The sequence below is a fragment of the Heptranchias perlo genome, chromosome 5, assembly GCF_035084215.1.
Source record: "Heptranchias perlo isolate sHepPer1 chromosome 5, sHepPer1.hap1, whole genome shotgun sequence".
Classification (NCBI taxonomy): Eukaryota; Metazoa; Chordata; class Chondrichthyes; order Hexanchiformes; family Hexanchidae; genus Heptranchias; species Heptranchias perlo.
Window position 1 is genome coordinate 108,021,614 of NC_090329.1, and position 27,547 is coordinate 108,049,160.

Genomic DNA, 27,547 nt, shown 5'->3' on the forward strand with positions numbered 1-27,547 from the left:
AATGGCCTACCCCTTATTCTGAGACTGTGACCCCTGGTTCTAGACTCCCAGCCAGGGGAAACATCCCCCTGCATCTACCCTGTCGAATTTTGAATGTTTCAATGAGATCACCTCTCATTCTTCTAAACTCTAGAGAATACAGGCCTAGTCGACCCAATGTCTCCTCATACGACAATCCCGCCATCCCAGGAATTAATCTGGTGAATCTTTGTTGCACTCCCTCAATGGCAAGTATATCCTTTCCTAGGTAAGGAGACCAAAATTATACACAATACTCCAGGTGCGGTCTCACCAAGGCCCTATATAACTGCAGTAAGACATCTTTACTCCTGTACTCAAACCCTCTTATAATAAAGGCTAACATACCATTTGCCTTCCTAATTGCTTGCTGCACCTGCATGTTAGCTTTCAGTGACTCATGTACAAGGACACCCAGGTCCTTTGAACATCAACATTTCCCAATCTCTCACCATTTAAAAAAACACCGCATTTCTGTTTTTCCTACCAAAGTGGATAACTTCACATTTTTCCACATTATATTCCATCTGCCATGTTCTTGCCCATTCACTTAGCCTGTCTATATCCCCTTGAAGCCTCTTTGCATCCTTCTAACAACTCACATTCCCACCTAGTTTTGTGTCATCAGCAAAGTTGGAAATATTACATTTGGTCCCCTCATCCAAATCATTGATATAGATTATGAATAGCTGGGGCCCAAGCACCGATCCCTGCACTACCCCATTAGTCACACCACAGTCTGCCAACCTGAAAAAGACCCGTTTATTCCTACTCTCTGTTTTCTGTCTGTTAACCAATTCTCAATCCATGCCAGTATATTGCCTCCAACTCCATGTGCTCTAACTTTGTTCACCAACCTCCTGTGTGGGACCTTATTGAAAGCCTTCTGAAAATCCAAATACTGGTTCTCCCTTATCTACTCTACTCGTTACACCCTCAAAGAACTCCAATGGGTTTGTCAAACGTGATTTCCCTTTCATAAATCCACAATGACTCTGCCAAATCCTATTATTATTTTCACATCCTTTATAATAGATTCTAGCATTTTCCCTACTACTGATGTCAGGCTAACAGGTCTGTAGTTCCGTGTTTTCTCTCTCCCTTCTTTCTTAAATAGTGGGGTTACATTTGCTACCCTCCAATCTGCAGGAACTGTTCCAGAATCTATAGAATTTTGGAAGATGACAACCATTTTTTGTCCATTCAGGTTATGCATCTCTTCATTCTCAGAGATATATTTGCTTTCTGTATGCCTTAAAAGGGATTGTAAAAAGTTGTTTTCCCTTCTATTTCTTCACTTAATCTATTTTGGAGCATTTTTTATAGCTCCGAAGTTTACTATCTTATAGTGAACTCCCACTGAGCACGTACACAGCAGGCTATTTGTCTGATCCTGTTTTCACACACCTGTATTTGCAGCAAGAGATGGTGGATACTGATTAACAGTGGGGAACCTGGCCTATTTTCACCTTTCCAAAATGAGGACACCCGAGGTTAACTGTTGTCTCTCTACCGTTGCGGTGATCAGCTAACGGCAGACTACGGATTGGACTTGGGAAGTTCCTGGTCTGTATGGCTCAGTTACTCACAGAATAAGCTTAGTGAGCCAGCGGAGCACCTTTTAGAAAGTTTCGATATACAACTTACTTGATTAGGTACTCAAACTGCTCCTTGCATTCTGAAGAGCCAAAGTCAGTGGTCCAGGCATGTCCAATGGTAAATTTATGGAACTTGAGCATATCCATGACTCCCACTTGCGCTACAGCACAGCCAAAGAGGTCAGGTCGCTGGTTCACACAAGCAGCTGTAAAAAGAGCGAGACAAAGAAACATTAGAATGGTCAAAATTAACATATGGAAGTTTGACACATGCAAATGTATCACATTGCTATATATATATTACACACACAAAGAAAGGTATTAATGAACATGTTACACATATATCCAGCAATGGTCTTAAGCATGTCGGCAGCCAATTCTTCATTGGGAATAGAATTAAATGCTAAAATCAATACAACTGAAAATCTAATATGCTTCATGCACAATTAATTTAGTTTCTAATGGTTCAATCCTTTAACACTTGATGTTACCTTTAGAAACTTGTACTATTTGTGAATCACTTTATAGAATAGATATTTACAGTTTTTGATATGCCAATAGGATTCCAATACAAAAAGTACAATGAATTACAAAGCTTAGAGTTGTTTTTTTCTTGATAAAGCAAAACATACGTATAATATATTTGGGGCTAAATAAGTAATTCCCCCCTTAGGATCAATTTGGATATAACAAGAACTAATACCTTTTTTGTAAATGATAATCTTAAAATATATTTTTGTGCTCATCTAGATTAGGAACGTTAGTTCTGAGGAAGGGACTTACTCACTTTTGGCACAGACTATCAGCAAGAAGCATTTCTAGGTCAGATATAGCACAGCCATCAGCTGGGTAAAACTTCCTCTACTCATCCCAATGAAGAAAAAGATTCCCACTGTGTGCTAGGTGTAGCAAATCGTAAATCCATCTGCATCTATCAATATGTTGAAATTCTTACGCGGGTCGTACGCAAAAATGAAAAGTATGTAAACATTTCTTACAGAAATTCTTTTGTAACAACGCCCACACTTACCTGTTATACTCACTTGTTACACTTCCACACTTAACTGTTTTACTCATTTGTTACATTTCCCAGTAAATAGTGCTCTAATAGGATTTATATTAAATAGGATTATCTAGCAAAGGGATACAGACAGATTATCTAGCAAAGCGATATAGACAGATTATCTAGCAAAGGGATATAGACAGATTATCTAGCAAAGGGATATAGACAGATTAAGTGAGTGGGCAAGAAGGTGGCAGATGGAGTCGCTTGTGGGGAAATGTGAAGTATTCACTTTGGTAGGAAGAATAGAAAAACAGAATATTGTTTAAATGGTGAGAAACTATTAAATGTTCAGAGAGACTTGGGTGTCCTTGTTAATTAGTATGCAGATACAGCAAGCAATTAGGAAAGCAAATGGTATGTTGGCCTTTATTGCAATTGGAGTACAAGAGTAAGGAAGTCTTACTACAGTTGTACAAAGCTCTCCTGGAGTACTGGTCTCCTTATCTAAGGAAGGATATAAGTGCCTTGGAGGCGGTGCAACGAAGGTTCACGAGATTAATTCCTGGGATGAGAGGTGTCCTATGAAGAGACGTTGAGTAGAATGGGCCTCTAATCTCTGGAGTTTAGAAGAATGAGAGTTGATCTCATTTGAAACATATAAGGTTATGAAGGGGCTTAACAGGTAGATTTTTTATTCGTTCATGGGATGTGGGCGTCGCTGGCGAGGCCAGCATTTATTGCCCATCACTAATTGTCCTTGAGAAGGTGGTGGTGATCCGCCTTCTTGAACTGCTGCAGTCCGTGTGGTGAAGGTTCTCCCACAGTGCTGTTAGGAAGGGAGTTCTAGGATTTTGACCCAGCGTCAATGAAGGAACGGCGATATATTTCCAAGTCGGGATGGTGTGTGACTTGGAGGGGAACGTGCAGGTGGTGTTGTTCCTATGTGTCTGCTGCCCTTGTCCTTCTAGGTGGTAGAGGCCGTGGGTTTGGGAGGTGCTGTCGAAGAAGCCTTGGCGAGTTGCTGTAATGCATCCTGTGGATGGTACACATTGCAGCCACTGTGCGCCGGTGACGAAGGGAATGAATGTTTAGGGTGGTGGATGGGGTGCCAATCAAGCAGGCTGCTTTGTCCTGGGTGGTGTCGAGCTTCTTGAGTGTTGTTGGAGCTGCACTCATCCAGGCAAGTGGAGAGTATTCCATCATACTCCTGACTTGTGCCTTGTAGATGGTGAAAAGGTTTTGAGGAGTCAGGAGGTGAGTTACTCGCCGCAGAATACCCAGCCTCTGACCTGTTCTTGTAGCCACAGTATTTATGTGGCTGGTCCAGTTAAGTTTCTGGTCAATGGTGACCGCCAGGATGTTGATGGTGGGGGATTTGGCGATGGTAATGCCGTTGAATGTCAAGGGGAGGTGGTTAGACTCTCTCTTGTTGGAGATGGTCATTGCCTGGCACTTGTCTGGCGTGAATGTTACTTGCCACTTATCAGCCCAAGCCTGGATGTTGTCCAGGTCTTGCTGCATGCGGGCTCGGACTGCTTCATTATCTGAGGGGTTGCGAATGGAGCTGAACACTGTGCAATCATCAGCGAACATCCCCATTTCTGACCTTATAATGGAGGGAAGGTCATTGATGAAGCAGCTGAAGATGGTTGGGCCTAGGACACTGCCCTGAGGAACTCCTGCAGCAAAGTCCTGGGGCTGAGATGATTGGCCTCCAACAACCACTACCATCTTCCTTTGTGCTTGGTATGACTCCAGCCACTGGAGAGTTTTCCCCTTGACTTCAATTTTACTAGGGCTCCTTGATGCCACTCTTGGTCAAATGCTGCCTTGATGTCAAGGGCAGTCACTCTCACCTCACCTCACCTCTGGAATTCGGCTCTTTTGTCCATGTTTGGACCAAGGCTGTAATGAGGTCTGGAGCCGAGTGGTCCTGGCGGAACCCAAACTGAGCATCGGTGAGCAGGTTATTGGTGAGTAAGTGCCGCTTGATAGCACTGGTCTTCAAAGTGGGGTAGTTAAAGGATTCCCAGGGGTCAGAGATTAGATTTCTCTCCATCTGTCAAAAGATTACTGTATTTTTCTACATTTAGCTGAATAGCATGCTATTTTTGTTGCTGCTAACAAAAAATATCTTCGCCAATGATACCTCTGCTTTCCATAGGTACGTGACATTGCCATTAGGAAAGTGGTACTGGGGGTCTGTAGGATCATTAGTATTTGCAAGGTGTCCCCCACACAGAGAAATTCAAAAACCTCTGCTTAAACAATGGTTCTGCTGTTCTTTTAAAAAAAAAGAAAAATAAAACATTTGTAGGAGTATTTTTATTTTATGTTTTATCTGGAGCTTACCTGCATTTTTCTATTAAGATGGAGTCATGTGATGTGGTAGATACAGAGCTGAAAAGCTCCATAAAAGATACGTGTGACAACCATTGGAACAAAATATTGTTTTGTTCGAAATGTTAGCATGCTAGATTGCACCACACTAGTTTGGAGGCCAGAACCATTGTATAATTAAGTGGAACCTCCATTATCTGGCATAATGGGCAACTCCTTCTTAGAAAATGAAAACAGGTGGATAATCGAGAGTCCCCAAACTTTGGTTTTATATGTAGGTATGGTAATGAAAGACATATAGACCCAGAAATTACTAAGAGCAGCGCTCGCCATTCCATAGATTTATATTAACCCACTAACTTTACTGGGTACACTTCCTCTAATAGGAAGCTGAGAAGAGCACAGCTTTAGCTCCAGTGAATCTTGGACCCATGCAAGAAGTGGGATCTCTCCCCTCAAAGAGTCAAAACCTTGAAGTACAAACTGCAACCTAAAAAAACCAGGAAGTGAAAGCTACAACAATAAATCATTTGTCAGAACAGTTATAGACAGCAAAAAGAGAGGGTAAGAAATAATTGAATTAAATAAAAGAGACTAAAGGAAAAAGTAAAAAAAAATAATTTTTTTTATCACCCAAAATTATTAAAATGAGGAGTAATGAGACTCCACATTTTTAAATGTTAATTTTTAGTTGTTTGGCAGTCATTAAGACTTACCACACTGTTCACAACCTAGTTTAAACCTGGTATTTTTATGCGTGCCTGTTTTGTGGTACTGTTCGTTACTTTCCAGCTGGGCAGAAGAGCAAGTTGGCGCCGGTCTGTTGACTGTAGCCGGCAATGTCCCTTTAATGCGAAGCTGACAGACCGCCGGCGAACCAGAAAGAACAAGTTCCGGATTTCTGCATTTGTCTGCTCATGTGTGATCGCCGGAGCTTGCTCTTTCATTTGGCCACCAACAATGATGAGTGCTGTTGAGCTCACTGTTATTTTTAAAGCAATTTCCGGCCTATTATATACAAACACAAATTTAATTTAATCTTTCTTGGGCTGCAAGCTTGACTTTTGACAAACAAGAAATCAGCGTTAGACGTGCAATGAGGCAATATTGTTGCAAGGCTCTGGCCTGTGAAAATTCTGGTAGATAATTGGGAAAGTGGGTAATTAAGGGTCCATTATAGTTACTCAGTAATTATGCTATTGCATTGCTCTACATGGCTGCAAACAATATATTGTGAATGGATAAATTTAAAATATGTCTTCAAGTACAAACCAATGTGAGAAACCATTATGATTAAAGCAAAGGAGTAACACCCTTTTTAACTTACAATAAAATCATATACCAGAACTATATAGGTTAAAGACAAACAGAAAATGCTGGAAACATTCAGCAAGTCAGGCAGCATCTGTCAAGAGAACACAAGTCGATGTTTTGGAGGTGGAATGCTTCCTTACAACAGACGGTTAAAGATAAATCTCGTTTTCATACACTGTAGTTGCAACATATCAGTGATCGTGCTATTCATTGGAGGAAAAAGGTCTTAACTCAATTATTTTATGGATACCATGATGAATTTGAGTTAAGTAGTCATAAATCATGCCCATTTAGGTTGTAAGACACTGCTAGACAAAAAGCAAAAGGACAAGTTCAGTAGTGGCACTGTCTTCCACCCCCTCCTCCTCAAGCTACACCATGAAATCCCTGCAACTTGTGTTAAGGTAACATTTTAACTCATGGGAAATCTTTAATTGCCAATGCACAAGATTATGAACCGATATACACACATAAAAAATACACAATGTCAACATACCCACTAACAGACCACCATTAGAGCCTCCATTAATGGTCAGTTTCTTTGAAGAAGTATAGCCTTCTTTGATGAGAATTTCGGCAGCACATTGGAAGTCATCAAAACAATTTTGCTTGTTTCCCAGCATACCACCTGCAAACAGGGCACAAATACATTTTAATTAAAATATAATTGATTTGGTGGTCAGTCTCCAGTGCTCCAGTCAATATTATTTCTGTAATAAATTAAGGAATAATCCTTATGCGTCCAAATACAATTATATCATCCTGTTATCATACAGGAGTATTGCAATTACAGTTAATCAAAGTTTATAACATGGTATTATGCCAATATGCTTGACGCTTTTAGAAAACTGAAATGCAATGCATTGGAATCACCCTTCCTAAACTGTAAATGGAGTCAAACCTCACAATTCTGATCATATTAAAATTAAACTAAAATAATTTTTACCATGCAATCAAATCTCTAAATATGTGATTGAAGACATGTAATTAGCTGTTACTGACAGAATTCCAAAGCATTTTGGCCCTGAAAATCTGTGGCCCTTCCAAAACATTCCCGCAGGAAGTTGGCAAATTAGGCTGGGACTCGGATATTCCATGGAGTTTCTAGGGTGGCTTGTTGGGAGGGACCCAGTGTAGTATTGGTGACAGTATGCCTGGACGTACTGGTTGGTCAAAGGCCAGAAGTGAGTCCCACCTGGGGGTCCAGGCTAGGATTGTGGCTTGGACCTCCAAAGAAAAAAAAATGGCAATTTAATAAAAAATTATTTAAATGTAGCCTCCTTACAAAAAGGGCTCATGGGGGCAGCTTAAAGATCTTTCTGGGGTGTGGGGAAGACCGTGTACCCCTCCAGTACCAGACATTTTGGTTTCTTTGACGGGCAGGCACCCCTAGAGGCACAGCAACTGCCATTACCATTTAAATGGAGGGACCCCTCCGACCCTGCAAACTTTGGTGAAGTCAGCAGCGAATGTCCTAGGTGGGTGCATCTCAGCACTTACGCCAGATTGCGCCTCCTCTCCCCGCTGCAGATTTCCAGGGACCTTATGTTTACTGCAAAAGATTAAAATGCTCAAAGCTGCTTTAAATAAATCAGAATGAAAGCTAACAATAATAATCAGTTAAAGCTTTAAATGCTATAAGAAGTTATTATAGTGAAACCACTCAGTCCAGCTATGAAAAAGGAAATGTTACCTTTTTCTACAGAATTTCTTACTTCCCTGAATGCTAACATAGTGACACTCTTGGATAGCTCTGTGGTTGCACAGCTGGCTGTAAGATTTAATAAATATTGCATGCCTCTAAATGCTTCACTAACAGGAATAACAGGAAGTGGTCCCAGCTGTTGGCCACCGTAAAGGCCTGGCAGTTTTAGAAACTTGAGTTGGTTACCATTACACCACTAACAGGAAATACCTAAAATAAATGCCATTAAGTATGAATTGAAAAATGCTGCAACTTTTAGACCTGAAGGTTGCACTCTTCCACATAATAATGACAACAAAGGGGCCCTTTCCAATGGCAACTAGAGAAAAGGGACTATCCTGGAGCAGGTAGCTCTGTGAGGTTTTGGAAAGGAAACATAAAGTACAAAGAAAAAAAACTGCAAATACTGGAAAACTGAAGTAAAAACAAAAATTTAGTAAATATACCCAGAATGTAACATCCTCTTTTCAAACACTGACAAACGTGTTGTGTTTTCCAGTATCTTCTGTTTTTAATTTAAAATGCTGTCACTGTGCTCATGACTCATTGTAGGCGGCGGCTAACATCATACAAAGAGATCTTAATCTAGAACGAGCAATTCACTCAGTCACATTCCCCTGGCCTTCCCTACACCCTTTTACATTTTTCTTGTCAAATACTTCTTATGAAAGCCATTATAGATTCTACTTCCATCACTGTTTCTGGTAGGGCAGAATATTCTCCAGCCTCTCCTCATAACCAAAGTCCTTCATCCCAGTGCAATCTTAATAAATCTCTTCTGCACCCTCTCCTTGGTATCCTTCCTAAAGTGGGCTGTCCAAAACTGGACACAATATTCCAACCAATGATTTGTACAGATTTAGTATTACCTCTTTGCTTTTCTACTTTGCCTCTATTTATAAAATTTAGGTTCTTCATTTTTTTTTACAGCTTTATCATCTTGTCCTCCAGCTTTTAATGACTTGTACCTGAGCCTTTTAAAGTTGCAAGTGCTTCCACTGAGCCGTGTCAGCTTGGCAGCTCAGTGGTAGTACTCTACGTCAGAAGGTTGTGGGCTCAAATCCCCCTCCAGGACTTCAGCACATAATCTAGATTGGCAGTTCAGTGCAGCATTAAGAGAGCACTGCATTATCAGAGGTGCTGTCTTTCAGATGAAATGTTTGACTGCTTATTCAAGTGGATGAGAAGGATCCCATGGAACTATCAGAAGAGAAGCAATGGGGTTCTCCCAGTGTCCTGGTCAACATTCATCCTTTAACCAACATCACATAAACAGATTAACTGTACATTTAACTGGTCATTTATTTTATTTGTTGTTTGTGGACCTTGCTGCGTGAAAATTGGCTGCCAGTCTTCTACAGGCATGTAAACAGTAAACAGGTAGTAAGAGGAGGGGTGGGGCCGATAGGGACCATAAAGGAGATCTACTCATGGAGGCAGAGGCGATGACCGAGGTACTAAATGAGTACTTTGCATCTGTCTTTACCAAGAAAGGTGCTGCCAGAGACTCAGGAAGATATAGTTGAGATACTGGATGGGCTAAAAATTGATATAGAAGAGATACTAGAAAGGCTAGCTGTACTTAAAGTAGATAAGTCACCCGGTCCGGATGGGATGCATCCTAGCTTGCTGAGGGAAGTAAGGGTGGAAATTGCAGAGGTACTGGCCATAATCTTCCAAACATCCTTATATAGGGGGTGATGCCAGAGGACTGGAGAATTGCAAAATGTTACACCCTTGTTCAAAAAAGGACGTAAGGATAAACCCAGCAACAATAGGCCAGTCAGTTTAACCTCAGTGGTGAGGAAACTTTTAGAAACGATAATCCGGAACAGAATTAATAGTCACTTGGACGAGAGTGGATTGATTAGGGAAAGCCAGCACGGACTTGTTAAAGGCAAATCGTGTTTAACCAACCTGATAGAGTTTTTTGATGAGGTATCAGAGAGGGTAGATGAAGGCAATGCAGTTGCTATGGTGTATATGGACTTCCAAAAGGCGTTTGATAAAGTGCCGCATGGTAGGCTTATCATCAAGATTGCGGCCCATGGAACATGGATACAGAATTGGCTAAGTGAAAGGAAACAGAGAGTAGTGGTGAACAGTTGTTTTTCGGACTGCAGGGAGGTGTACAGTGGTGTTCCCCAGGGGTCGGTACTAGGACCTCTGCTTTTCTTGATATATATTAATGACTTGGACCTGGGTGTACAGGGCACAATTTCCAAATTTGCAGATGATACAAAACTTGGAAGGGTAGTAAACAGTGAAGATAGTGATAGACTTCAAGAGGATATAGACAGGCTGGTGGCATGGGCGGACACGTGGCAGATGAAATTTAACGCAGAAAAATGCGAAGTGATACATTTCGGTAGGAAGAACGAGGAGAGGCAATATAAACTAGAGGGCACAACTCTAAAAAAAAAAAAGGTACAGGAACAGAGAAATCTGGGGGTATATGTGCACAAATCGTTGAAGGTAGCAGGGCAGGTTGAGTAAGTAGTTAAAAAAGTATATGGGATCTTGGGCTTTATAAATAGAGGCATAGAGTGCAAAAGTATGGAAGTCATGATGAACCTTCATAAAACACTGGTTCGGGCTCAACTCAAGTATTGTGTCCAGTTCTGGGCACCGCACTTTATGTGAAGGCCTTAGAGAGGGTGCAGAAGAGATTTACTAGAATGATTCCAGGGATCAGGGGCTTTAGTTACGTGGATAGACAGGAGAAGCTGGGGTTGTTCTCCATGGAACAGAGATGGTTGCAAGGAGATTTGATAGAGGTATTCAAAATCATGAAGGATCTAGACAGAGTAGATAGAGAAAAACTGTTCCCATTGGCAGAAGAGTCAAGAACCAGAGGACAAAGATTTATGGTGATTGGCAAAAGAACCAAAGGTGATGAGGAAAAACATTTTTACACAGTGAGTGGTTAGGATCTGGAATGCACTGCCGGAGGAGACAGATTCAATCATGGCCTTCAAAAGGGAATTGGATAAGTACTTGAAAGGAAAAAAATTGGAGGACTACGGGGATAGAGCGGGGGAGTGGGACTAGCTGGATTCCTCTTGCATAGAGCCGGCGCGGACTCGACGGGCTGAATGGCCTCCTTCCATGCTGTAACCTTTCTATGATGCTAGGTTTGCCTACATTACAACAGAGATTACTTCAAAAAGTAATTCACTAGCTGTGAAATGTTTAAAGACGTTCTAAGGACGTGAAAGGTGCAAGATCACAAGATAGCTATGGATGAGGAAGGCCATTCGGCTCATCTTATTTCACCCACCCAAATAGATCTTAAAATCCACCCATTGTGACATCCAATTGTTTCTTAAATGATGCCACTGTTTTTGGCTTGACTGCTCGACTTTAGTGTTGTCTGACAGAAATTGCTGAGCAGCTACAGGTTTGGCTAAAGCAACACCGTTTTAGCACACCCGGTGTGCGGACAACACAGTGTGAACTGAGAGTTTGGTAAGTGTGGGAGTTTAAAATCTAGTGCATATTGCTTTCAACTGTTTAAGTTCAATTTTAAAGTTTAAATTTTTAAGTTTCTGTCAGGCTTCAGCAGAGAGAGCTGCTGTAGTAAGTTAATTGGTTAGCTAGATTAAACTGGTACCTGAAGGTGGGGCAGGCCTGACTCATCTGAGTCACAAACTGTAGAAATACAGGGGCCTGTCAGTGCGACAGCACGGTGTGAACTGAGAGTTTGGTAAGTGTGGGAGTTCGGTGAAGTGGGGGAAGGAGGTGCTGCTTTGCCTTGCTTTTCCTAACTTTTTCCCCAGAGCGGCAGTGGACCTGAGAGTAGAAGACTGAGATTGGGGAATAAAAGCAGCAGCAGACCTGCAACAAGAGACAACTACTGTGCGACGTCACAGGTGAGGCAGGAGAGTCATAGAGGTGAGCACAGTATAAAAGGAGAGACCTAGAGCGGGAGGAGAGTCTGAGCGTCTAAGGCAAGTCATGGCAGCACAGCTCGCACTCGTGATATGCTCCTCCTGCACTATGTGGGAAGTCATGGACACTACCAGTGTCCCTGGCGACCATGTGTGCAGGAAGTGTGTCCAGCTGCAGCTACTGGCTAACCGTCTTTCGGAGCTGGAGCTGCGGGTGGATTCACTGTGGAGCATCCGCGATGCTGAGACTATCGTGGACAGCACGTTTAGTGAGGTGGTCACACCCCAGGTAAAGATTACGCAGGCAGAAAGGAAATGGGTGACCCCCAGGCAGAGTAAAAGGACTAGGCAGGTAGAGCAGGAGTCCCCTGGGGCCATCTCCCTCTCAAACAGATATTCTGCTTTGGATACTGTTGGGGGAGATGGCTTATCAGGGGAAAGCAGCAAGAGCCAGGTTCGGGGCACCACGGGTGGCTCTGCTGCACAGGAGGGGAGGAAGAAGAGTGGCAGGGCTATAGTGATAGGGGATTCAATTGTAAGGGGAACTGATAGGCGTTTCTGCGGCCGCAAACGTGACTCCAGGATGGTATGTTGCCTCCCTGGTGCTAGGGTCAAGGATGTCACGGAGCGGCTGCAGGGCATTCTGGAGGGGGAGGGTGAACAGCCAGTAGTCGTGGTCCATATTGGTACCAACGACATAGGTAAAAAAAGGGACGAGGTCCTGCAAGGTGAATTTAAGGAGTTAGGAGATAAATTAAAAAGCAGGACTTCAAAGGTAGTGATGTCAGGATTACTACCGGTGCCACGTGCTAGTGAGTATAGGAACAGGAGAATAGACAGGATGAATGCGTGGCTGCAGGGATGGTGTAGGAGGGAGGGATTTAGATTCCTGGGACATTGGGACCGGTTCTGGGGAAGGTGGGACCTGTACAAGCGGGACGGGTTACACCCGAGCAGGACCGGGACCAATGTCATAGAGTCATAGAGTCATACAGCACGGATAGAGGCCCTTCGGCCCATCGTGTCCGCGCCGGCTATCAGCCCTGTCTACTCTAATCCCATATTCCAGCATTTGGTCCGTAGCCTTGTATGCTATGGCATTTCAAGTGCTCATCCAAATGCTTCTTGAATGTTGTGAGGGTTCCTGCCTCCACAACCCTTTCAGGCAGTGAGTTCCAGACTCCAACCACCCTCTGGGTGAAAAAGTTCTCTCAAATCCCCTCTAAACCTCCCGCCTTTTGCCTTGAATCTATGTCCCCTTGTTATAGTACCCTCAACGAAGGGAAAAAGCTCCTCAGTATCCATCCTATCTGTGCCCCTCATAATTTTGTACACCTCAATCATGTCCCCCCTCAGCCTCCTCTGCTCCAAGGAAAACAAACCCAATCTTCCCAGACTCTCTTCATAGCTGAAGCGCTCCAGCCCTGGTAACATCCTGGTGAATCTCCTCTGCACCCTCTCCAAAGCGATCACATCCTTCCTGTAGTGTGGCGACCAGAACTGCACACAGTACTCCAGCTGTGGCCTAACCAGTGTTTTATACAGCTCCATCATAACCTCCTTGCTCTTATATTCTATGCCTCGGCTAATAAAGGCAAGTATCCCATATGCCTTCTTTACCACCTTATCTACCTGTTCCGCCGCCTTCAGGGATCTGTGAACTTGCACACCAAGATCCCTCTGACCCTCTGTCTTGCCTAGGGTCCTCCCATTCATTGTGTATTCCCTTGCCTTGTTAGTCCCTCCAAAGTGCATCACCTCGCACTTTTCCGGGTTAAATTCCATTTGCCACTGTTCCGCCCATCTGACCAACCCATCTATATCATCCTGCAGACTGAGGCTATCCTCCTCGCTATTTACCACCCTACCAATTTTTGTATCATCAGCGAACTTACTGATCATACCTTTTACATTCATATCCAAGTCATTAATGTAGACCACAAACAGCAAGGGACCCAGCACCGATCCCTGTGGTACCCCACTGGCCACAGGCTTCCAGTCACAAAAACAACCTTCGACCATCATCCTCGCGGGGGTGTTTGCTAGTGCTGTTGGGGAAGGTTTAAACTAGAGTGGCGGGGGATGGGAACCTTAGCGGGGAGTCAGAAGGGAATAAAGTTGAGAGCAGCAAGAGAGGGGAAGACGCAGGGGAAATCTACAATACAAATAGTACAAACAGTTGTTCAAGAACAAGTGAAAGGGAAAAGTGTAGAGCAGCGGAAAGAAAGTGTACTGTAGGCACGACAGATAAAATAAAAACTAGAAGGCGTAAGGCGATTAACCCAGCATCAAAGCTGTGGCAGGGGGTTGGGAACCTGAGCAGGGAGACAGAGGAAAGCGTGTCAAGAAGGGACAGAAGGTATGGAGTAAAAGGTAAAGTGTTAAAAAAGGAAAAAGCAGGAACTAAGTGTCATAAAACTTATTTGAAAGTTCTTTATCTGAATGCACGTAGCATTCGTGACAAAATGGACGAGTTAACGGCACAAATAACTACGTATGGGTATGATCTTGTGGCTATTACAGAAACATGGCTGCAGGGTGACAACGACTGGGAATTAAATATGCCAGGGTATTTAACAATCAGGAAGGACAGGCAGGAAGGAAGGGGAGGTGGGGTGGCTATGTTAATAAAGGAAGGAATCACTAATACTGAGAAATGATATTGGGACAAAGGATCAGAATAATGAAACAGTTTGGGTAGAGATAAGAAATAATAAGGGGAAAAAAACACTAGTGGGTGTAGTATATAGGCCTCCTAATAGTTGCAACTCTGCTGGAAGAAGTATTAATCAGGAAATAGTCGGGGCATGAAATAAGGGAACAGCTATAATTATGGGGGATTTTAACTATCATATTAACTAGACAAATCAAATTAGGCAGGGCAGCCTTGAGGAAGAGTTTATTGAGTATATTAGGGATGGATTTCTTGAGCAGTATGTAACTGATCCTACAAGGGGGCAAGCAACCTTGGACCTGGTCCTGTGTAATGAGCCAGGATTAATTAATAATGTCCTAGTTAAGGATCCCCTTGGAATGAGTGACCATAACATGGTTACATTCCATATCCAATTAGAGGGTTATTTGAGGACATAACGTACAGGGTGGCTAAAGGGGAACCAGTGGACGTAGTGTATTTAGACTTCCAGAAGGCATTCGACAAGGTGCCACATAAAAGATTATTGCTCAAGATAAAGAATCACTGGATTGGGGGTAATATTCTGGCATAGGTGGAGGATTGGTTATCTAACAGGAAGCAGAGAGTTGGGATAAATGGTTCATTCTCGGACTGGCAACCAGTAGCCAGTGGTGTTCCGCAGGGGTCGGTGCTGGGTCCCCAACTCTTTACAATCTATATTAACGATTTGGAGGAGGGGACCGAGTGTAACATATCAAAGTTTGCAGATGATACGAAGATGGGAGGAAAAGTAGAGAGTGAGGAGGACATAAAAAACCTACAAGGGGATATAGACAGGCTGGGTGAGTGGGCGGAGATTTGGCAAATGCAATACAATATTGGAAAATGTGAGGTTATGCACTTTGGCAGGAAAAATCAGAGAGCAAGTTATTATCTTAATGACGAGAAACTGGAAAGTACTGCAGTACAAAGGGATCTGGGGGTCCTAGTGCAAGAAAATCAAAAAGTTAGTATGCAGGTGCAGCAAGTGATCAAGAAGGCCAACGGAATGTTGGCTTTTATTGCTAGGGGGATAGAATATAAAAACAGGGAGGTATTGCTGCAGTTATATAAGGTATTGGTGAGACCGCACCTGGAATACTGCATACAGTTTTGGTCTCCATACTTAAGAAAAGACATACTTGCTCTCGAGGCAGTACAAAGAAGGTTCACTCGGTTAATCCCGGGGATGAGGGGGTGGACATATGAGGAGAGGTTGAGTAGATTGGGACTCTACTCATTGGAGTTCAGAAGAATAAGAGGCGATCTTATTGAAACATATAAGATTGTGAAGGGGCTTGATCCGGTGGATGCGGTAAGGATGTTCCCAAGGATGGGTGAAACTAGAACTAGGGGGCATAATCTTAGAATAAGGGGCTGCTCTTTCAAAACTGAGATGAGGAGAAACTTCTTCACTCAGAGGGTAGTAGCTATGTGGAATTTGCTGCCCCAGGAAGCTACATCATTAAATAAATTTAAAACAGAAAGAGACAGATTCCTAGAAGTAAAGGGAATTAGGGGTTACGGGGAGCGGGCAGGAAATTGGACATGAATTTAGATTTGAGGTTAGGATCAGATCAGCCATGATCTTATTGAATGGCGGAGCAGGCTCGAGGGGCCGATTGGCCTACTCCTGCTCCTATTTCTTATGTTCTTATGTTCTTAATCATTTTAGTAGAAATGTCTTACATACACTCATACAAACATCACTATTTTTTGTTCTTGATCCAAAATAATGCAGTTGTTGGGAAACGTTTGATAACATTGCTAAACATCAGACAATCTAACAGCTGAGTGTTCTTGGAGGCACGATGCTTAATCACCTTTTTGGTCTCTATTTCTTTAAAACATGCATGTAGAAAGCTGTTTGCCTGTTGCCAATTTGTTCCAAATGTTGTCTTATGTGCAATATCAATGAAATTACTCTAAAACTTCAACAGCTTCAACTCAAGTATGTCATATAATAAAACTCAAACTGTAATTTTATTTTAAAAAGCAGCCCTAAATTAGAGTGCCGACACTACATCGCAACAAGGGATAAGGCAGCCCTACAGTGAAATGTTTCATGTCAGATTTGTGCTTAAATGAAAAATAATGTGGTAACTATAAACATGTAGCAGTATAAGATGTAAAAGGGATTAAACCCTCCTTCCAATTTGACTTTTGATGACATATTTTATCATTCCAAAAAACAACAGGCAATATTTGCTTACTCAAATGAGATCTGGCCCCCAGTTACAAGCTTTAATTAATGTTTTGCTCATTTTAAATTTGTTTTGTTAAAAGTTGTGCTTAATTAGAAGGGGACAATGCCGAGTAGCAGTAATTACCACATTACTTTGTTGTCAGCGGTAACCTGGCAGTAAATGCACGTTAACATTACTGCACTACAGGATAATCCAGCAGTTGGTATCTTAATACAGTATCATGTTTATGTAGCCAACAAAGTAACAGTACAAATGGCTCACATATTATACTTTGGAAAAGAACCGTCTCAAGCTGAAACAGCGTTTGCAACCTCTGCGCCCTATTCAACACCATGCTGAGCTACTAACCTCATACCTGCTCCATCACAAACACCGTCTACTTGCAACTCCATAATGTTGTCTACTTCCGACCCTACCTCAACCCATCTGATGCAGAAATCTTCATTGGTGCTTCTTTTTACCTCCAGACTTGATTTTTCCAATGCTCCCTTGACCAACCTTCCATCTTCCACCCTCCGTAACTTCAGCTCATCCCAAACTCTGCTGCCTGTATCCTATCCCGCGCCAAGTTCTTTTCATCCATCACCCCTGTACTTGCTGACCTACATTGGCTCCTGGTCCCCCAATGGTTCAAATTAAAATTCTCATCCTCGTGTTTAAATCTCTTCATAGCCTCGCCCTTCTCTGTAACCTCCTCCGCCTGCACCCAAATTCTCCGTTCCTCTGACTCTGGTTCCCCTCGCTCTCCCTTTGCCCCACCATTGTCAGCTGTAGCTCAGTGGTAGCATTCTCGTCACAGTCAGAAGGTTGCGCGTTCAAGCCCCACTCCAGAGACTTGAGCACAAAATCTAGGCTGACACTCCAGTACTGAGAGAGTGCTGCACTGTCGGAGATGCGGTCTTTCGGATGAGACGTCAAACCAAGACGTCTGCCCTCTTAGGTGGATGTAAAAGATCCCACAGCACTATTTCAAAGAAGGGCAGGGGAGTTCTCCCCGGTGTCCTGGCCAATACTTGTCTCTCAACAAACATCACTAAAACAGATTATCTGGTAATTATCACATTGCTGTTTAGTGAGACCTTGCTGTGTGCAAATTTGCTGCTGTGTTTCCTACATTACACTTCAAAATTACTTCATTACTTTAGGATGTCCTGAGGTCGTAAAAAGCGTTACATAAATGCAAGTCTTTCTTATTGGCAGCCATGCCTTCAGCCAGTTAAACTCCACGTTCTGGAATTCCCTCCCTAAACCTCTCTACCTCTCCTCCTTTAAGACTCTCCTTAAAACCCATCTCTTTGACCAAGCTTTTGTTCACTCATCTTAATGTCTCCTTCTTTGGCTCGATGTCGATATTTTTGATTATGCCTCTGTGAAGCGTCTTGGGTCTTTTTTTTTAAAGTTAAAGGTGCTATATAAAAGCAAGTTGTTTTGGCGACTGTGTTTCTTTCCAATCACCAATAAAATTAATAAATACTTGTGCATTATATGTTGGGACTTTTTGCAACAATTTTCTCCCACACAGGCCCGGCTCACTCTCTAGGGCAAGGCTCTTCAGTTCTGCTCTGTTCCAGAGATTGCAGTTAAAAGCCTCCGATATTTTCCGGCTGTAGGCATGGGAGCCAGTGCCACTGAAGTGCCTCAGTTGCGGTCTCTGCACATGCCCAGGCCCTCAGAGCCTTGTTTTGTCCTCTGGCATGGCTCTCCCTGGACTTTCCACTTTTTAGCTTGTACATTTCCACCATTCCTCTTCAGGCTGTCGCTGCTGTTTTGACCGGCTTCCTTTTTGATGCTGCTTTCTTCCTGACTTAATGCAGAAGTGGCCCAGTCCCTGCCCAAACAAGTGTAATGGCCAGTAACCATCTCACTGAATCCCAGGTAGCTGTGTGTGCCCCTAGCAGTGCATTCCAGATCCTAACCACTCGCTGCGTAAAAAAACTTTTCCTCATGTCACCTTTGGTTCTTTTGCCAATCACCTTAAATCTATGTCCTCTGGTTCTTGATCCTTCTGCCAATGGGAACAGTTTCTCTCTATCTATTCTGTCTAGACCCTTCATGATTGTAAATATCACTATCAAATCTCCTCTCAACCATCTCTATTCCAAGGAGAACAACCCCAGCTTCTCCTGTCTATCCACATAACCAAAGTCCTTCATCCCTGGAATCATTCTAGTAAATCTTTTCTGCATCCTCTCTAAGGCCTTCACATCTTTCCCAAAGTGCGATGCCCAGAACTGGACACAATACTCCTGCTGTGGTCGAACCAGTGTTTTATAAAGGTTCATCATGACTTCCTTGCTTTTGTACTCTATGCCTCTATTTATAAAGCCCAGGAACCCATATGTTTTTTTAACCACTTTCTCAACCTGTCCTGCCACTTTCAATGATTTGTGCACATATACCCCCAGATCTCTCTGTTCCTGTATCCCTCTTAGAGTTGTGCACTCTAGTTTATATTACCTCTCCTCGTTCTTCCGACTGAAATGTATCACATCGCATTTTTCTGTGTTAAATTTCATCTGCCACGTGACCGACCAATCCACCAGCCTGTCTATATCCTCTTGAAATCTATCACTATCCTCCCTGTTCACTACACTTCCAAGTTTTGTATCATCTGCAAATTTGGAAATTGTGCCCTGTACACCCAAGTCCAAGTCATTAATATATATCAAGAAAAGTAGAGTTCATGGTACCGACCGCTGGGGAACACCACTGTACAACCTCCCCCAATCCGAAAAACAAACGTTAACCACTACTCTCTGCTTCCCGTTACTTAGCCAATTTTGTAACCATGCTGCTACTGCTCCCTTTATTCCATAGGCTTCAATCTTGATGACAAGCCTATTATACAGCACTTTATCATATGCCTTTTGAAAGTTATGTTTGTTGTAACAGGCTACGAGAGGTTGCAATGCTATCTCTGGGGCAATCAGGAATAACAGGCATTCTGGTAATTTTATTAAGAGGTAACACCGCCATCCTCTGCAGGAAGTAAAAATACTAAGTAAAAAGAATCGGCCCATTCTACTCAACCTCTCCTCATAGGACAACCCTCTCATCCCAGGAATTAATCTAGTGAATCTTCGTTGCACCGCCTCTATGGCAAGTATATCCATCCTTAGATAAGGAGACCAAAATTGTACGCAGTACTCCTGGTGAGGTCTCACTAAAGCCATGTACAATTGTAGTAAGACTTCCTTACTCTTGTACTCCAACCCCTTTGCAATAAAGGCCAACATGTCATTTGCTTTCTTAATTGCCTCCTGTACCTGCACACTAACTTTTTGTGTTTCATGTACCAGGACACCCAAGTTTCTCTGGACACCAACATTTAATAGTTTCTCACCATTTGAAAAATATTCTGTTTTTCTATTCTTCCTACCAAAGTGAATAACCTCACATTTCCGCACAGCGCTGACACTACCGAGCTCAGAGAACACACAGCGCTGACACTATCGAGCTCAGAGAACACACGCGCTGACGCCGCCGAGCTCAGAGAACGCACGGCGCTGAAGCCGCCGAGCTCAGAGAACGCACGGCGCTGACGCCGCCGAGCTCAGAGAACGCACGGCGCTGACGCCGCCGAGCTCAGAGAACGCACGGCGCTGACGCCGCCGAGCTCAGAGAACGCACGGCGCTGACGCCGCCGAGCTCAGAGAACGCACGGCGCTGACGCCGCCGAGCTCAGAGAACGCACGGCGCTGACGCCGCCGAGCTCAGAGAACGCACGGCGCTGACGCCGCCGAGCTCAGAGAACGCACGGCGCTGACGCCGCCGAGCTCAGAGAACGCACGGCGCTGACGCCGCCGAGCTCAGAGAACGCACGGCGCTGACACCGCCGAGCTCAGAGAACGCACGCGCTGACACCACCGAGCTCAGAGAACGCACAGCGCTGACACTACCGAGCTCAGAGAACGCACGGCGCTGACACCGCCGAGCTCAGAGAACGCACGGCGCTGACACCACCGAGTTCAGAGAACACACGCGCTGACACCGCCGAGTTCAGAGGACGCACGGCGCTGACACCGCCGAGTTCAGAGGACGCACGGCGCTGACACCGCCGAGTTCAGAGGACGCACGGCGCTGACACTGCCGAGTTCAGAGAGCGCACGGCGCTGACACCACCGAGCTCATAGAACGCACGGCGCTGACACCGCCGAGTTCAGAGAAAGCACGGCGCCGACACCGCCGAGCTCAGAGAACGCACGGCGCCGACACCGCCGAGCTCAGAGAACGCACGGCGCCGACACCGCCGAGCTCAGAGAACGCACGGCGCTGACACCGCCGAACTCAGAGAACGCACGGCGCTGACACCGCCGAGCTCAGAGAGCGCACGGCGCTGACACCACCGAGCTCATAGAACGCACGGCGCTGACACCTCCGAGCTCAGAGAACGCACGGCGCTGACACCGCCGAGCTCAGAGAACGCACGGCGCTAACACCGCCGAGCTCAGAGAACGCACGGCGCTGACACCGCCGAGTTCAGAGAACGCACGGCGCTGACACCGCCGAGTTCAGAGAACGCACGGCGCTGACACCGCCGAGTGCAGAGAACGCACGGCGCTGACACCACCGAGCTCAGAGAACGCACGCGCTGACACCACCGAGTTCAGATAGGCAGGGGTGAGGCCATAGAGGGATTTCAACATGAGGGTGAAAATTTTAAAATCAAGGTGTTGGTGGACCAAGACTGCCAGTGGATCCATCTTGGGTCATCCTGGAGAGCAATGATAACCCTCCGCTTCTTTACTGCACCACCAATCATTTCCATAAACTCGCCCCTAGCTACCCCTCACCTCCAACAAGGAACTCACAGTCGCCGTGGAGCACTATACCCCCTCGTCCTCAACCTCACGGCCCATAGTCATCGTTCACCATCATGCCTGGGGACTAGGCCTGCTGCAATGCCTGGTGTGGAAGGGCATCTCGGTAGCAGCGGGTGAACCTTTGAATGACATACGAACCTAGTGAAGTTCCCATGAAGACCTGCCTGCACACTAAACACCAAAATGGAAATATCACATAAACGTAGGGGGTGATTTTAAACCCCAAGAACGGGTGGGTTGGGGGAGTTGAAAATTGTTGATTTTTTGGGTCGTAACTGCAAAATTTTCGGACTTTTGCATTCCAAGTGGGAAGCCTATACTTTTACGCGCTGACATTAAACCCGGAAATAAAGCCAGGTTGCGGTCGCGACCCAAAAAACAACTATTTTCAACTCTGACCCACCCGTTCTTGGAATTTAAAATCACCCTCGTAGTGTCATGCATGTTGGTAGGACCAACACAGAATACGCTATCATTTACAGGGAATAATACTGAAAGAGGTTGAGAGAGAAAAAGATCTAGGTGTTGCTGTGCACAGATCACTGACAGTTCATGATCAATGTAGAGAAGCTTTAGCCAAAGCTAACAGTATTGGGTTGTATTAATAGAACCACTCAGTACAAATCATAGGGCCCCCTTCAAATTATACAGGTCACTGGTTGGGCCGCTTGTGGAGCACTGCACCCAGTTTTGGTCCTTTACATGATGGGTGATATAATGACCGTGGAAAAGGTTCATAGGAGAGCTCCGAGAACTACAAGAATAATTCCTAGCTTAAAGAACCTTAGTTACTCAGATAGGCATAAAGAGTTAGGTCTATTTACAATACAGCAGCGTAGACTTAGATGCAACTTGATAAGAGGAAAGCTCGGGAATTTTTTTTTAAATTCGGTCATTCAGCATTTATTGCCCATCCCTAATTGCCCTTGAGAGGGTGGTGATGAGCCGCCTTCTTGAACCGCTGCAGTCCGTGTGGTGAAAGTTCTCCCACAGTGCTGTTAGTTAGGGAGTTCCAGAATTTTGACCCAGCGACGATGAAGGAACGACGATATATTTCCAAGTCGGGATGGTGTGTGACTTGGAGGGGAACGTGCAGGTGGTGTTGTTCCCACGTGCCTGCTGCCCTTGTCCTTCTAGGTGGTAGAGGTCGCGGGTTTAGTGAGTCACTCGCCGCAGAATACCCAGCCTCTGACCTGCTTTTGTAGCCACAGTATTTATATGGCTGGTCCAGTTAAGTTTTTGGTCAATGGTGACCCCCAGGATGTTGACGGGGGTTTCGGTGATGGTAATGCTGTTGAATGTCAAGGGGAGGTGGTTAGACTCTCTCTTGTTGGAGATGGTCATTGCCTGGCACTTGTCTGGCGCGAATGTTACTTGCCACTTATCAGCCCAAACCTGGATGTTGTCTAGGTCTTGCTGCATGCGGGCACGGACTGCTTCATTATCTGAGGGGAATGGGGGTGGGGAAGAGGGGAACGGGGCGGGATATGTCAGGCAGAGTCCGGAACAGCAGCAAAAACATGGTAAGTGGGAGCGATACTGAGAGAAGAGCAGCTAGTAAAAGGGTGAGTGAAACCTGGGGACCTTACTGTGGGTAAATAGTGAAAGATTATTTCCACTGGCAAGCCAGGCCCCACTCTATGGAGGGCAGCATGGCACCAATTTGTGCCAGTCGTCGTGAACCTGGCACACTATCAGCATGATCTATAAAAACTCCCCTGTCTTCTGGAGGATTGAGGCCTCCACAATGAGCAGCTTCCCACCTCGCTTCGACTCTGAAAGGTTGCTTCTCCCTTTTGCTTCTGCTTTCCCCATTCTCCCGCTGCTTCCTCCGAGCTTTGCTCTCCTCTCCCCTATGACTAGCTGCACCGGCTGCATTTTTGGTGCTCGGCCTCTGGTCCGCGCTTTTATTGAACGGCAGTGAGGGCAGTTGGTGACCTACAATACGCATGCACAGCAAGATCGCTGTCCCGTGCATGTGCGGCATTGAAACAGGAAGTACTCAATCCCTGGCGAAAATCACAGCGTAATAGGAGATGAAAGCTCCACAAACTATTGTATCAGAAATGCTGCAGGATCACGGGAATCCCTTATACGTAGAATTACATTAGGAAGGAAGAAAGACTTGCATTTATATAGTGCCTTTCAAGACCTCAGGACATCCCAAAGCACTTTACAGCCAATTAAATACTTTTTGAAATATAGTTACTGTTGTAATATAGGAAAGATACTATTGTCTGAAGACACTATTGGAAAGTCAGGTGAGTAGAAAATTGAGCAATGACACAAATAAATTAAAATAAAATGAGGCGTAACTGCATGACTTGATAAGAGGGTATACTAGGTTTATATATAAATAAAATCAATCCAATTATTTAACGTAAGTACTCAAGAACAAACATTTGAACATCAATTTACATGATTCTGGAAAAATAAAACCAGAACAACAGAAACAGACAAGGAATGAAACATTAAAAGTTAGACTGCCTACAAGGTAAGGCATCATCACTCGATCAACGGAAGCATTCTTTGACATGTCAGAGATAAGCCCAGGTTGACAATCAGGATAATCAGAAAAGATGTTGACCGTAAGATGTTCCAACATAATTTACATCACATCAACAACATCCTTCTTGTTCTGCAATAAACATCTCCCGTAAGCATGTTCTTTATCCAGAGGAGCAAGGAAATTAAAGGGAAAGGGGAAAGTATTTTTTTTGGGGGGGGGGGGGGGTGGAGAAGAGAAGTTCTTTCTCTTCAAAGGGCACAAAGTAGCTCTGAAACCCTCTGAACATAACATGGCAAATTAACTGTGCACATCTGATCATAGCACTCAAAAGTGAGCTGCCATGCTAAAGTTCTGTTCAAATAGAAAATGCTCAGGCTTCTTTAACTGACATTATTTGCAAGGTGTAAATAGAGTATTCAACAAGAATCCACCAACTATCAAATAGTTCAACTCAAGTCCTGCTGACATAACCTACTCGGGACTTTGTTGCTCATTCTTTACTAAGTCATTTGTTTGATATTTTTAGAGTTGTCAACATCTCCCTGTTCTATATCCTTTTACAAATCCCTGTAAAATAGACCATAAGACATGGATCTAATGCAAGAAGATTTCACTGTATATGCACAAAATGCTCGCTGTTCAACATTATGCACGCACAGCAGAACTTTTTTAAAGCAAGGCTTTTTCAGGATGTCAATCAGCAAAATAGTGACAATAGCAGCTAAGTAAGGTAATACTCAGCTCTCCGATGGCCTGGTGGAGAAAGGCACCATCCAGTAGCACTGAGCCATACAGATCAGAAGGTTCCAGGTAACCATCTATCGAGTTAACTAATCTTATTCGTTGGGGTGCTACAGTTGATCTCAGTGTCCCTAAACTAGGGAGGGGGAGAAAACGATGAGCTCAGGATTCTGCTCCTGTTCGGTCTCCAGTGAACCCTGCTGGAAATAATGCATATGTGGACACCAGGAAAGAACAGGATCAGGGATAGCTGTGAGACCTTCTTGATGACTAGTGTGCAACATTTAACATCTGGGCTCACATTTGAAGAATGGCCACTTAAGGGTAAAAAAACCATATGGTTGTTGAACTATACCAACCAAAGAAACATGCATTTATATGGCCACTTTAATGTTGCAAAATGTCTCAAGGCACTTCACAGTTGGATGTCAGACTTAAGTAGCAACTGGAGGTAGACAAGAAGAGGTGGTCAAAGTGACTGAAGAGGTAGATTTTATGGAGGTTTTTGATGCTGGCGAGATATGTAGCAAGACAGAGAGGTTTAGTGAAGGAGCTTCAGAATGTGGGGACAAGATGACTGAAGACACTGCCGCTGATGGTGGAATAGTGGTGGGGGAGGGGCAGAGAACTCGCAGTAGGCCAGTAATGGATGAATGGAGGATACAGACAGGCACATAGGGCTCAGGGAGGGGCAATACCATAAAGGGATTTAAAGATGAGGATTTTGAAGTCGATGCACTGGGAGAAGAGTTAGTGCAGGTTGATAAGGATCAGAGTGATAGATGAACAGGATGTGGGTAGCTGACTTCTGAATGACCAGGAGCTTATGTAAAATGGAGCTGGTGAGGCTGGTATTGAAAACATGAAGTCTGGATGTGACAAAAGTGTGGATGACAGTGGGGACAAAGTAAGCGTGGATGTTTCAGAGGTGGAAATAGATAACCTTGATGGATTGGATGTAAGGTTCCAAGTTCAGCTCAAGGTTGACCAAGACACCTAGTTTACCCACTGATGGATTGAGTGGGCACCCAGAGAGGGTAATGGAACTGGGGCTAGGAACAAAATTTCTGGCAGGAACCACACAGGATGACTGCGATCTTGTTGATGCTGAGCTACAAAAAACTACGACTCTTCACAAGTTGACATCAGACAGGCAGCCCGCCAGCATAACGACAGTTGTGGAATCAAGCATGGCAGTGGAGAGGTAAAGTTGGGTATCGCTGGCATACATGTGAACGCCGATTCCATGCTTATGGATATGGGAGATGAAACCATTGCAGGAGATGTGGAGGCAACTTTGGGTCAGGCAGGAATGGAACTATATGAGAACAATCCTAAAGAGATGGACTAAGGTGGAAAGGTGGTGCAGGAGGATGGTGTGGTTAGCTGTATCCAAGGCTGCAGAGAAGTCGAGGAACAGTGCACCACGGTCATAATCACACACAATATAGTGAGTGAACTTGATACAGGCAGTCTTGGTGCTTTGAGAACGACAGAACATAGATCAAAGATTCGCAAACAAATTGTGATGAGAGAGGTGGATAGAGTGGGGTGGTGAGAGGCAAAGGAGGTTGGAGATGGGTGGTACTTGAAGAGGATAAAGAGTTCAAGAGTAAGCTTTTTAAGAAACGGGGTGGATGATGATGTTTCGAAAGTGGAGGAAACAATGTCCGAGGAGAGGCAGTATTTGAATACTGAGTTCAGGCGGGGCAGCTGAGTGGCCAAGAGCCGAGCTGGGAGGGAGTCAAGGGAGCAGGAGGATCTCATAGAAGCGCAGAGTATGGCAATAACAGAATGAAGTGGGTAATATAGATTTTATTTATGTAATTTAATTAGAAATTAGAAGCACTGTTTACTGGGGTTCACAGAATATCTATTTTTTGGAGTCAGGAGGATATACTCAAGTGACATATAAAACACATTTATTACTCAACACTGATGTCAATGCATACTGTCTGTTTCCAGACCAAATCCCTATTGAGTTTTTGCTAAAACAGCAAAAAAGTAGGCAAAAGAAAAGATGGAACAGTGAAGTCCACTACCAGCTTGACTTAAGAGCTCATCACACTGGATTTGGCTAACCACAATTTTTTTGCGAACTGCATGGAACCTATAGCAGAATGCTCTGGTCTTTGAAAAAACATGTGTTTTTTGTTTTTCATACAATTCTGCAAAGGCTTGAGAACTACTATTTATCAAACAAAATACATTTGGGTAAGAAACCTTTCCTCGTATGAAAAACTAGTATCAATAAAGAATGCCTACAGTGGTCAGCAATGCAAACTATTTTTAAAAAATCATTTATAAATGTTTGCAGGAATATAAAACAATAACAAATAGATGGGAAAATCAATATAAATAAACAAATCACAATTAAAATAGGAAAACAAGTCAACTAGCAAACAAGCAATCAAGGCGCAATTACTGAGACAGCAATTATTTCATTGATATTTTTCAGAGCTCAATAAGTACCCAAGGCCAGTAAATGTAGTTCCAATATTCAAAAAGAAGTAAGGCACGAACCCAGGAATTATAGAGCTATTAGACTTAACATCCACAGAGAGACAAAACGTTTGAGGGCATTTTAAGAGATAAAAATCTAAAAAGAGCACAGGAATCACAATCAGCATGCTGTACAAACCTATTGTAATTCTTTGAGAAGGTAACAAAGATAGTGGACAAAGGTAATCTAGTAGCTTGCTTGGATTTTTAGAAGGCGCTT

At 44.0% G+C, this 27,547-nt stretch overlaps 1 protein-coding gene across 1 annotated transcript in view; it reads right to left on the bottom strand.

Annotated features, from left to right (window-relative positions):
- Positions 1–27,547, bottom strand: part of LOC137321992 (prolyl endopeptidase-like) — a 177,975-nt gene that overhangs the window by 6,295 nt on the left and 144,133 nt on the right. The window contains exons 13-14 of the mRNA XM_067984954.1: positions 6,773–6,904; positions 1,666–1,822 (exon numbers count right to left, since the gene is read on the bottom strand). Of these exons, the coding sequence (XP_067841055.1) occupies positions 1,666–1,822; positions 6,773–6,904 (289 nt within the window). The remainder of the gene's footprint in view (positions 1–1,665; positions 1,823–6,772; positions 6,905–27,547) is intronic.